Source organism: Atractosteus spatula, chromosome 12 (genome assembly GCF_055471065.1).
Source record: "Atractosteus spatula isolate fAtrSpa1 chromosome 12, fAtrSpa1.hap1, whole genome shotgun sequence".
NCBI classification, from domain to species: Eukaryota; Metazoa; Chordata; class Actinopteri; order Semionotiformes; family Lepisosteidae; genus Atractosteus; species Atractosteus spatula.
Window position 1 is genome coordinate 35,928,430 of NC_142717.1, and position 13,427 is coordinate 35,941,856.

General features: G+C 35.4%; 1 protein-coding gene across 1 annotated transcript in view; it reads left to right on the forward strand.

Annotated features, from left to right (window-relative positions):
• Window positions 1-13,427, forward strand: part of col14a1a (collagen, type XIV, alpha 1a) — a 109,158-nt gene that overhangs the window by 24,480 nt on the left and 71,251 nt on the right. Inside the window, exons 5-11 of the mRNA XM_088929557.1 lie at window positions 9,331-9,486; window positions 9,951-10,070; window positions 10,562-10,726; window positions 11,336-11,497; window positions 11,997-12,154; window positions 12,623-12,752; window positions 13,163-13,308. Coding sequence (XP_088785683.1) covers window positions 9,331-9,486; window positions 9,951-10,070; window positions 10,562-10,726; window positions 11,336-11,497; window positions 11,997-12,154; window positions 12,623-12,752; window positions 13,163-13,308 — 1,037 coding nt within the window. The remainder of the gene's footprint in view (window positions 1-9,330; window positions 9,487-9,950; window positions 10,071-10,561; window positions 10,727-11,335; window positions 11,498-11,996; window positions 12,155-12,622; window positions 12,753-13,162; window positions 13,309-13,427) is intronic.

Sequence of the window (13,427 nt, forward strand, 5' to 3'; positions counted from 1 at the left end):
AGTGTAATTGGAAATGATTACTGAATTAATATGCACAATTAGTTCTTGCCTAGCTATAGTTCAGGGTAAAACATGAGTTTAATTTGTATTTCCCCATTGAACTCACAGCTGTGAGAGCTGTGATACCATAGGGACAGGACCTGTTCAGCTGTTGGAATCCTGGGTTTCTGTCCGTCTGGTTTCCTTGAGAGAAAAAAACAGCTTGACATGGAATCATCATTCTTCAGGTTTTCAGACTGTGACAGAAGTGAAAAATGATATAGGCCTGAAACGTGAACATGATTGTCATAGGTTAGATGCCTGCCCATTCCATTCAACTGGCAGTTTTACACCTTAATTAAACTGTATTAAAACTAGTCAGGAGCTGGAAAGAGAAAGACGGCTGTTCTAAATTGCTATCACTGGTCACCTATAATGTCCATTATGTTTAATTTATGCATAAAATCTGTCCTGTTAGAATAAGATTTATTGCCATGCCTACCATCTCATACAAAATGCCCTTTGGAATAGTGTAAGAGACCATGCATTCAGAGTTGATGTAGGGCAATGTACAGTACCTGTAGAGCAGTAGAGAAATGAATAAAATAAACTGGATTAATGGAGAGTTTAATGTAGACTACAATTCTGACTTCAATGTCTATGATCTTATTTTTTTGTTACATGTACAGTATGATACTTCTCAGAATGAGAAGTGCTTGCAGAAACACAACACCTTTCTAGGTTAATTGTTTTTTGTAATCTTACGTAATGTGAAAGCCTGACGACTTGCTTTTTGAGATGTCTCTTGAACTATTTTCAACATGTCGGGTGATTAAGAGTGTGTTGCATTGAACTGATGTCCACAAGGTATTTCCAACTGCTATATGCATTTTTGACTATTGCAACAATTCTTTGTGATTTGGTTGGATTTGAGACATGCAAATTTGAGCATGGTGACGTAGAAGATTATTTTTGTAATGTCTGTTAAACCACCTGTTATGGAATTAGGCTTATTACAGGACACATTTTCATTTTCCTTTGTTTTAATTCTACAAAAAAAGTATTGTTTAATAAAATTGTTATGACTTTTGAAACGCTAGTTTTTATATGATGGATCTGTTTTACCGTATGTTAATTAATGCCAAAGTTAAATAGCACATAAACTAGATAAGCTGAATGGCCTCCACTCCTTTGTGACCTTTCCTATGTTCTTAATGAATTTGGACCTGCATGCCAATTGCCAATTACAAGCCCATACGTACTTAAAGCCAGCTTTCTGCTTGACAGAGGCTTCTTGATTCTGCCTAAGGCAAAGCCTCCCTCAAGCTCTGGCTTTGGAATTCGAGATGGGCAGGTGGCTAAAAATTGGAATTTCATTGAAGTTTACGTCTAATTAACATTTCATACTGTAAAGTACCTTGATTTATGATTTGCTCTTACCAGGTATTCCACTGAAAGGCATACAGTATATTTTTCATCAGGATTCTATTGGAATTTTCATTCTTTATAAAATCCAAATCACTGTGTGGGTTTTTTCCATTCTGCAGCAGAAGAGTTTGAGTGTGAACCTAAAAAGACATTTCCTAAAACTAAATGTACACTACTCAGTATGTGTTATTTCAAATGGAGCGTCAACAATATGTGTAGAATTCACTATACATAAAAGGCACTATATTCAAAACACTTTTCTAAAGGACGTCAAGGGGAATTAGGTGCCTAAGTATTTATAATACAGGGCCCAATTAGTCCAGAGCAAGACTGCTCATGATCATGTTTCTAATTTATTTCTGTTCTAAGGTCTATCTACATAAAGAAGACTAGCAAAAGCTTGTGTAGTATTTTATTATTTAGATTACCAGTGTATGCATGGAATTGCCCAGACATTTATTGTACTTATCATTCATATCTATTTCTTAATCAAAATTCTTTGACTGTAAAGCATAAATAACAGCTTTGACTTTGCTGTCTGTCCTCTACTGTAGATGTCTGTGTTGATCCACACAGTAAAGAGGCTAAGGTGCTGTTGTAGTGAAAACAGGTAACACACATAACATGTGAATGTTATTCCTTCTACATTTGCTTATCTTTGTTGAATTACTGTATATGTTTACACGTCTTCTTAGAACAGTTATTCTGGATGCACAGTATGTGTGTGCAGTAAGTATTAAAATGTAAAATAAGATGTGTAACAAAAATGGGGCTTTTGGTTGATTACAATTATGTACAACAGCTGTCATGAACAGACTTTGTAGCAGTAGAATGATTAATGTGGAAAATTAATTTACTAATCATTGAGCTACTCAGAGCTAATCATTGGAAAAAAAAACTCCTTACATTTTTAATTTGAACAAAGAGACAAATCAAAGAGAACAAATACAGAACACAGACATACCAAAACAATTTGGTAAAGCCCATACAGGAAATTCATGAGATTTCAGTTGGATTCTTTTGAACCATCATCACATTTTTTTCTGGTTATTTAAAAAACCAAAAGGCAAATTCAGTACAGAGAATAAGAGCAAACTGAATGTCACTTGAAGTAATGCACCAAACATATTAAAAGTCTGTAAATACAGTTATTAATTCCTACATTTAAAAATCATATTGAATAAAACCGAATTTAAATACTGTAATTCTTCTAAAATGTTAACAATATATATATTTTTAATTTGCAGTGTACAACATATCAAAATATGAACATACATTACAGTCTTTTAATTACTGAGAAAGGAAAGATGATAAATTTCCACTGACATATTGTGAACTATATTACCTTATTAGTTCTTCTGCAGTTTCTCTAAATCTATCATCATAATACTAATTTTCTTTAACTATTTTCTAATGTACTCCTGTGCACTAGCACAGAGTTCTCCTTTTTTTCCATATCATTGTAATCAAATCAAAGATTGAAGGTTTAACATTGTATCTGAAAGCATTCCTAAATACAGTGCTGCATATATTCCGAGAAACTCATCAACCAAAATACAGCTGTGTTTAATCTCAATGCTATATTCCACACATTTACTGGATACAGAGTCTAGGAACTTTAGACTAATTTTGCTATTAATTGCTGTATTACCTGGACAAAGTCCAGCACTATGTAGAAGAAGTTTAGATTGTGACCAGAGCACTTTTTTACTGTAGAGATGTCAGTGTAGAGTGTACTGTAGAGTGTCAGTTTTTAGTGTTTTGAGATGTCAGTGTGTATGATTGCTGTTGCTGCTGTTATTTCACTACAGTATAAACCTCTAAGAACTACATTAGAGAATAAATATAACAGTTACAATGTAAGTCATAAATAGATAATATTCTACTATAAATCAGCATTTCTGGCAATTTTCTAATAAAAGAAAAAATATGGATAGCTCTGGACTTAATGGGCAAAAATTCCTTGCTTTGTATGATTAAGTAGAGTAAATGTACCATCGATGAATTTTAAAATTTGACAGGACCATTTCGAAGCAAAGAAGGAATGCAACACCTGATGGATTTTCCATAAGGGAAGAAATATGTTGAAGTCACAGATTCAGGACAGCTTGTTTCCCAGACAGTCTTCATGAGTGCATAAAGGATAATATTAAATATTGTATTAAATTACACAATGTTGATGGTAAGTTAGGAGGGGGACGCATTATTTCTCATAATACTAAATATTTTATATTGATTTTTAACTATGATGTGTAGAGCTATATTTTCATTAATACTGTGCTTACTCAATTTCTGCTGCGAGGCCTTGATTCAAATTGAATGTGGTTATCTAGCGTTCATTGTGATTGTGTATTTCTCAAGAAAGATGAAACAGAACCTGAAAACTTCCTGTAGTTCCTTTCAAAGGTCTATGTATCCATTTTGCCCAGAAGAAGAAAGAAAGCTTATTCTATGGATACTCTCAAACTTGTGTCCTTCATTGTTATTTATTTTGCTTTCTCTTTCATCTCCACAGTTCATGTTGGAGTCATGCTTATTAGAAAGTCTTTCTCATTCAAACATCTCAGACTACAGCTTCAGCCACATTTACACTTATTTCAGAATCACTGTGCAGATTCCAATTCATTTATATCTGCATCAGTGCATTAGTATATGCCAGAGTCAGCAGGGAATATTTCTGTAAAGATGAGGGAAGTATAAAGAGACACTCATTAATGTTTCATGGATAACCTTTATGGCATCTTCTTTTTTTGTCAGTGACTATTATTCAGGTTTTTGAAAGTCAGTTGATATGGAACATTTTATTGCGAATATCAGACTTTCTCTTTGGAAACTGAGGCTTTGCATATGTTTGCTGTGAGCACACAGTTAATTTTACAGTTTTACACACAGTTAATGTGTGAAAACATGTTTAAATTCTATACCTATTCTGGTTCCTTACTGTTCATGTGGTCTTAATAATGTAATTGTCTTTTATGATTTTTTTCTAGCATGTTTGTGTTTGAATTCATTGGCATTAAGCAGACATCAGTTAGGATGTACATTAATCTTGAGCAGGAAAAAACCTGAGGCATTTTGTTTATTTTGGGGAGTTGCTCAGCAAATAGACTGCTACAATGAGAAATATAATCTGATAGCCTAATGCTTGCTTACTAAAGCACCATTGAATGGAGTAATGGCATTCTTGCAAACAAAATAGACAGTTTTGTGGGTAGAAACCAATGTCAGTGGGAGGAATTCAATGCCAAATCTACTGAAATGTAGATAATATACCAGTATACTTCGTAGCTGAGGGTTATTGCCCTAGAGTCTTCAGATTCAACTCTGTCAACATATTTTCTGAGAGGTTTTTTGTCATTTTTGCTTCTATCATTTGTTTTAAATCTTACCTAGTACAGAACCTCCACATGTTGCAAAGTATTCAATAGCATTTTGCCACTCAGTACATTGCTTGACTTGTACTGTTCTAAATCATGCGCAAAGAAATTTCAGTTTAAATTGTGGAAAATTTATCGATTTTGGCTATCCAACGCTCCTGCTGTACAATGGGAGGTGATTACCAGTTATAGAGGATAAATGATGCCAGGGCTCTAGTGTCCATTTTGACTATAAGCACAAGTCTATGAAGAAGAACTTTATACAGATGTTCCACGCATATTTTTTTTTCAGTCTCCTTAAGAGATGTCTCTTTTCGGGCTCCTTTCTAAAGTGCCTGTGGCTGGAAGGTGGCTGGAAGGTTACTGGTTTGTATCCCATGGCCGACAGAGGAATCTATTTTGTTGGGTCCCTGAGCAAGGCCCTTAACCCCAACTGCTCCAGGGGTGCTGTATAACTGTCTGACCCTGCGCTCTGACCCCAAGCTTCTCTCCCTGTCTGTGTGTCTCATGGAGAGCAAGTTGGGGTATGTGAAAAAAGACAAATTTCTAATACAAGAAATTGTATATGGCCACTAAAGGGATCTTATCTTAAAGCAAAAATAAAAAATGCCACTTAAAATTGACAGAAAACCAAAAATGTTAGCACTATAATAATCATTTAATTATCTGTGTCTTTCAAAAGAATAAAAAACAATACAAAATAAGATGGAAGCATTTGTTGCTATTCTCTTGGCATTTTATTACTTTATAGGGTCAGATTCCTGGATGAAAACACTACCTGCATGGGAAAATTTCCAGAACATTAACCCTTGCAAGGATCTGAATGCTGGGTACTTATGCTTTACAACGGATGAACGGTCTTGAGCAGTCTTTAAATGTGGTATACAAAGCCCACAGGGCTCACACTAATCTCTGTTTTCCCAACTTAATGGAATTTTTCTCATTGAAGACTTCTGTCCACCCAGCTCTGTTTGATGTGTTGACCAGCCCTGCTATTAACAGTTCGAAAGCTCTAAGCTGTTCTTTCATTCTGAACTCAAATGGGGTGGAGTTATTCAATTGACTGCAGAGCAAGAGTAAACTCCAGTAACTTTAATCTAGTGATCCAAAAATTAGACCATGACAGAAGCCTGAAGAGTATTCATTTGAACTGCTTTCTTTGAAACTGTTTTTTTCTCCACAGTTTACTAAGTGATTTCTTTTCCTTTTAAGGAAGCGATTTCCTTTTAAGTGTAGTTTGAACACATGAATTTCATGCTCTTTAGGAAGTGGTAGATCTACTGCTTAATAAAGTACTGAATGTTTAATACACTTGTGTGGATTGATGGCCATTTGAATTACAGTACAAGGAGTTAAATTTTGGACCCGGTTCCAATTTTATTAACTGATAATTACTGGCTTTATATTTCAGGAGGACATTTTCTGAATTACTGCCAAGTGATTTTATTTTTTCTGGACTTAACATTAGTTTGTAACACTTGTTCCTGTCTTCTGTGTGGTTCATAACTCCAGGAATTGTAAATGTACCTCTGACTGTTTAAAAATCTGAATGTACGGGTTGGTGTTTATATGTAGAATTGACTCATCCTCAGACGTTATCAATAAATTAAAATTTTCTGAAAATTGCTTTTTATCTTAACAGTCTTAATAACATGAGGTACAGCAGTGACAACAAATTAGACTTAATGTTTGTTCTTGTGTGCATTAGAATGAATTAAATAGAATTACAACTTAAAATTATATATTACAATTTTACTGGAAATTCCAAAATAAGGAAAAGAAAGACCATGTCCCTAAACACCAAAAATGTATCAGGTTTTTTTTCTGTACGTGATTTTTTTCCCTTTGCAATTTATTGGTTTTGTTTATGTATTTATCAAGTTTTTTTGTTCTTAAGCTTTTTTTCAGTTAAGCTGTTTCTAATGTTAAGTGTAATGTTAACATGTTAAGTTACATTTAGATGTATATCATTCACAATTGAAATATATAAATTATTATTAGATATTCATAACCCAGTTTTCATTTTGGACTGTACAGTACATGCAAGGTGCACATGTAATGACATCTTGTAATAACTCAACAGTATAGTTCACTTAATCACTTTGTTTGAAAGCACCAAATATCCGTGTGTCACTTACTGACAGATTATTTAAGTAATTTAGTAGTTTGGTGTGATGCATACCAGTAGAACTTGCACACAAATGTATTTGTGGCAAACCCTGTCAGTTTCATATTTTCTTAATTGAAGTTTCCTCTCCATCCTATAAAACTACACCAACAAAACAAGAAAAATAACCAACAAGCTTTCTTTGTTTTTCAAACATATTTTGTTAACAACAGTTATTTATATTAAAACATATACTTATAATTATAATAAATGATTGAAAAGTCTTGAAATAATTTATTAACTATTCTGAGAAAGACAAATTTTGATTTAGATTTAGAGTCGTTCAAAGGTGCATTGTTTGACATCTGTTTGCTGTTAACCACAGCTAGGTTTATGGATTTGTCACCTAGTTGACTGCTGTAATGATGAGGTCAAAATTTGAAATAAATCATTCCAACAGTGAGAAAAATCACTGTTGTGTTAACAGGTATTTGGAATAGATGTATTTGCCAGATTTAAAGATGAATTCATTTACTTTGTGTGACTTTGTGGTTAGGAAAGTCCCAGATTGTTAAAATACAGAATACAGATTGTAAAATGCAATGTGGTACAATTATATTTTTCACCATTTTGTGTTTCTACACTCATCTGCTTCTTATATGTTTTTTTTTCCCCAGTTAGGTAATACAAGGAAACTCTGTGAAGATTTATTATTGAAAACTCAGGGGTGGTGAGAGGAATCCACAGAAAACTCATCATTTTATAATTCACATCACCTGTGACTGTATGTTGAATGAGGACAGTGTGAGACTCGGCAACATTCTCGCCAAGCTAGAAGCTCCCTGCTGCAGTAAATCAACAAGAAAGGGATTATGGAAAATTGAGTGCTCGGGACCTGGAACCTAGACACAAATCATGTTCATTTGTCAGTTTTGAACAGGATACAGACATGAAACACATAATGATGTAATTAAATGTCAGAAAAATAACTTTAACCTAAAGTGAATTCAACAAAAGTCCAATTATTGTACAAGCCTGCTGTCTTCAAGAGATTTGAAGATTTTACTACTTACCTGCAATCCAACCATAATGAAATTGTGTTTAATTACTGGTTTTGTTGCATTGTTGCATGACTGTTTTAGTATCTGAGTGTGTGCCTTGTGGTTATTGCCTTTCCCCGGAGCACAATTAGCTTTAAATGGAATGGAAAGAGCTGAAAAGTGTAATTATAAACCAAACGCTTTTGTTGTTGTATCTGTCATCATTTAAAGGTTCTGCAAAAATCGTGATTCCTTTTTCCTTCACAGCTGTATAAGACAATGGCGATTTTACTGAAATTTGTGCGTAATCCTACAGGACTCTGTAAAGTTTATCTTGTGAGGTGGATGGAAAAGTGCTCGTTTCCTTCCTTTGAAACCTAATGGTCCATTCTTCCTTTAAATGAGATTACTTCGCTAGCCTTTCCTGCCACGCAGAATTGATTTCCTTAGCCTGTGCCACCCACAGGAGCTTTTTTAAAGAAAAACAAAACCTTGAGGAAAAAACTTTTGGAAAAAAAAACATTGAGGTGCAGAAGACAATCAAAATTGTTCTAAATTCCTTAATTGTTTGTCAAGGCTCTAGAGGTTTAATATCAAGTTAGGCACCCTGTCTAAAATATGGTGGTGTTATTTAGTTGGTTCTAGGGTTTGTGACTTAGCATGACTGTATAACTTTATAATCCCTAACACACTTTGAGACAGTGTTTTAAGAATTCCCAAAACTGAAAATCGGATATCTTAAATTTAAGTTGTCACTTTAAAAACATGAAATTAATGTTTTATTGTTTATACTAATAACTGCTTTGGATCCAGTCTGCACATCAAAATTCTTTAAAATGTATTACTAGGATGAAATGGTGGTGGTGAATTCTACTTCTGCATATCATAACTGTAACTTTAACTTTAATCATATTTACGTCTATTTAAAAGCTTAATTCATTCATTTTTTAGGTCTGATGGATTCAAGAATAATGGCATAAATTAAACATGAAGAATTTCCTCATCCTGAAGAACAGATTTCTAAATTTGCAAACTATCTTTAAACACACCAGTGCAAATGTGCTGAATAATTAAAACACGCTTGTCTGCTTCGTGGTTAAAAGTTTATGATGATACTTTGTCCATAACACCATGTTTTGTCCATAAGAATCTTTGATTTGGAAAGATTTTTAACACAATTGTTAAATTAATATTTCACTTGGCTATCCCTCAATGTCTTAGACAAATAGCCAATCAATTCTCTGCTGTCAAACTACACTGAGAAACCTTAGAAAAATACAGAGATCTCCAGTAAGAAGTATTTTTTCAACAGCTAAAATGCAGCAAACAAAAACACGATTAAAAAAATAGCTTTTCTTAGATTGAAGTATTCACAGTTTACTCTTTTTGTTGTTTGCAGACTCTCAGTTCGTTTGCAAGACTCCAGCTATTGCAGACATTGTCATACTGGTGGATGGCTCGTGGAGTATCGGCAGGATAAACTTCCGGCTGGTTCGCATGTTCTTGGAAAACCTGGTGAGCGCCTTCAGTGTGGGCTCTGACAAAACCCGAATAGGTGAGTCACACTGAGATGTCCTTTATTTGTGTGTGTTACAGATTCTGAGACTTGAGACATTAGAAGGCAGCAGCTGTTCGTAGTTCACAACCATGGTATTCCTGCAGTTACCGTATTCAAGGCTCAAGTGAGGAAAATTTGTAGATTTACATTGGCAAAAGTAGACGAGTCTAAAAGATAGAAAACTAAAGGCAATACATTTTCTGAATGATAGACATCTAGACTCGGCTACTTATTCTAATTAAATTTTACTTACAGCTACAGTATATGTTCCGCAACAACACAAATAAAAATTATAAACATTTCTATCTTTCCAGCGTGAGCATATTTAAGCCCGCAACATGACCTAATGTATAGGCATATTTGTACTTCTTGGCTCTCTAACATTATAACAAAGCAGTAATTTTCTTTATTTTAATGGAAAACAGTGGAGTATTTTTTTGTTTTGTTTGACTTCTGGTAAGGTCTTGCTCAGTACAGCGGTGATCCAAGAATTGAGTGGCACCTCAATGCGTACAACACAAAAGATGCTGTGCTTGATGCAGTGAAGAATCTTCCATACAAAGGAGGAAACACCCTAACAGGTAACAAAATTATTACGCTGTTGCTTTTTTCCTTTTTAAAAAGTTACATTTTATGATGTTTTTTTAATTTTATGTGTTTTGTGTGTGTTTGGTTTTTAAAAATCTAGCTTTAGTGTTAATCTACCACTGATTGTTGTTACAACAATATTGTTTAAATTATGCTCAGCATTATATTTTAGGAGAATTTAGATGTAGGAAATATTTTCATGCTGCATTTGAGTGATCTCTGTGATTTAAGAGACATAATGATCTATGAAGTGTCTAATTGCACATTAGTATGTGAAGTTTAACCCTGTACTGTTCTTTGCCCTTTTATGATAATAACCATATTAACTGTAATAACTAGTATTTTAAAATGAAATTGTAATTTGATTAGCATTTTAAATCTGTTTTTTTAGTATAAATTATCTTTCCCTTATTAAAATTCTTCTACAGTATATGTGTAAATGACTCTTTTCCACTGAAAGCTAAAGCACAAAAAAACATTTTAGGTCTTGCGCTGACGTACATTTTGGAGAACAGCTTCAAGCCTGAATCTGGATCTAGGCCTGGAGTTCCTAAAATCGGTATCCTCATCACTGATGGCAAGTCTCAGGATGATGTTATTCCACCAGCTCGAAGCCTTAGAGATGCTGGGATTGAACTTTTTGCCATTGGTAAGGATAGAGGCCTCATTCTTTCTTGAAATGCATTGACTTTTTATGTTTTAAAGCACTTTACCAGAAATTGTCTATTGCAGTACCTGTGTTAATTATTTGTGGATGTATCATGGCCAGAGCTCATCCTGGTTTCTGTAGTGTTAAGCAGGCTAGAGAGCATGTAAGTGTGCTCCCCTAGATGGGATGCCTATACATCACAGGGGTAGCCCCTATACCCCACTGGAGTGCGGATCCCCCACTTACAGTATACAGCTAGGTGGACTGGAGCTACTGGGGTATAGAATCTCACTCAAGGATACAGCCGCAGTATCTGCAGTGCGGACTTCAACTCACAGCCTATCAATTATGAGTCCAGTTTTTACCCACTATGCTATGCTACCCCCAGATATATAGATAGATACAGTATATATGTATTTAATTTTAAGTACAGTACACAACTTAATACGCCAATGTACAGTAGGACTAAGGGGACACAGTGTATTGATTTTCTTTGTGTTTTCTGAAAGGTTTTCATTCTAACCCCGATTTAGTAGAAAACCTGAGATGTACCTTCTTGTAGCGTTATAACAAAAGATGACTTTGTGATGGGCGTTGTTTAATTTAAAGGCGTAAAGAACGCAGATGAGAATGAGCTGAAGGCCATTGCCTCCGACCCTGATGAAACCCACGTCTACAATGTTGCCGACTTCAACATCATGAGCTCCATTGTGGAAAGCCTGACCAAAACAGTCTGTGACCGTGTCGAAGAACAGGACAAGGAAATTAAAGGTATACGACAAGAAACACTTTGAAAGGAGATTGGTGCAATTCCAATAACTTCATTTTTATTTTTAAGAACGAAAGGGAACAGTAAATTATATTATATTGATGCTTTAGGCTAGCAAGGATATAATAACTGACTCAGAGAATATATGACCTCAATCAAGCAGTTAATCACACTTTATTTTCTCTTTTCATGAAGAACAACCTTCACATGGCTCTGCACATTAAAAAAAATATTTAGAGATCCATAAAAACAAGCATTGATAACAGAAAAACAACGTCTAAAATAAATGTACAATTGATAAACTTTTATACATCTCTTAGCATGGAAAGTTCTGTAAGGAGGAGTATGGTAGGTATAATAATAACAGCAAGTTCAAGTTTATTTCCTTTCTTTTGCCTAATTCATCTGATTGAGCTTTGCAATAAGTACAGTCTTTCAGCATTTCTGATAGTATTTTAAAAGAAAATAGCCGTTCCAAGTGGTGTTGAATTGGAATTTCAGGGGTGTCTGGTGGCCAGGCGTCGCTGGGAGCCCCCCAGAATCTGGTGACATCTGAAGTGACGGCCAGGAGTTTCCGAGTGACCTGGACCCATGCGCCTGGGAAAGTGGAGAAGTACAGAGTTGTGTACTACCCCACCCGGGGAGGACAGCCAGAAGAGGTGAAACTAACGACTTGATATGTAATGAGCCAGCCAGCGTGGAGCCTCATGTCATCGATCACATCTGTCTCCTCCAGCGTGCTTCCTAGAAATGAGCTTTTTAAAGGTGTTAAAGGTGGAAGTGTGCTCTTGACTAACTATTGCTAATTTCTTTGTCTCTCTTAATGTTAATCAGTGTTAATCAATGGACAAACACAATAGCAGCCTTTACAAGATGAATATGGCATGCGAGTGTTTTAATAGAGGCTTCAGTTCACAGATATCAAATTACGGCACATCATAAATGAAAAAACACAAGAAGCCATTGCCAAAGATATAGTTTTATTGCCATTTTAGTAGCTCACACTCTTATACAAATTGTCTCCTGTGTTTGTTGATGGGTATGAATATCCCTGAAAGTTTGAGTCCTTCTGCTTTTTCAGCGTATGGATTAGCACCCAATGAGCCTGTGCTGTGCTTGTTTTCCAGGCAGTGGTTGATGGGAGTGAGAATACGGTAGTGTTGCAGTACCTGAACTCCTTGACAGAATACCAGATTGCTGTGTTTGCAGTGTATACCAGTGCTGCCAGTGAAGGACTCAGGGGCAGTGAGACAACATGTGAGTGTCGAAGAGATTAACAGCAATCAGTATTATTTAGGATCTTTTTTTTTTCTCCACAGCAGGATAGGTAAATTTGAAGAAAATGAAGGTTATAGCTTTGTATAACCTATTTTCTTGTGGCTATCTCCCCTATAAATGCTGCTTCTTACTTTATGCTGCAATACTTTAGTAGAAAATCAATATAGCAGTTTATTACTTGGAAGAGACAATTATTTTGCATTAACCTGATCTGAAACATACAGGTAGGTATCTATTGATGGTTCAGGTACTGACATTCTTGAAACCATTTTGGTTGCTTTATTACATGCAAACCCAGCAAAGCAGACGGTCGTCCCAGTATTGTGGAAGGGGAATGTTAACCTTTTTAAGTCGTCTAAGAAAGTGAAAGCGATCGTCTTGTTTTTCAGTGGCCCTGCCCATGGTGAATGACCTGCAGCTGTACGATGTCACTCACAGCACCATGAGGGCCAGGTGGAGAGGTGTGGAGGGGGCCTCTGGTTACATGATCCTGTACGCCCCACTGACAGAGGCGGATGTGGCAGATGAAAAGGAGGTAAGGAGGTCAGGTTGCTCTTTTTGTAGCACAGTTGCCATGAGCAATCCTTAGCAGACATGTTGGAGTCACTGGATCTCTCATTCCTTATGTGCTGGGACACTTTGTTAAAGGTTCTT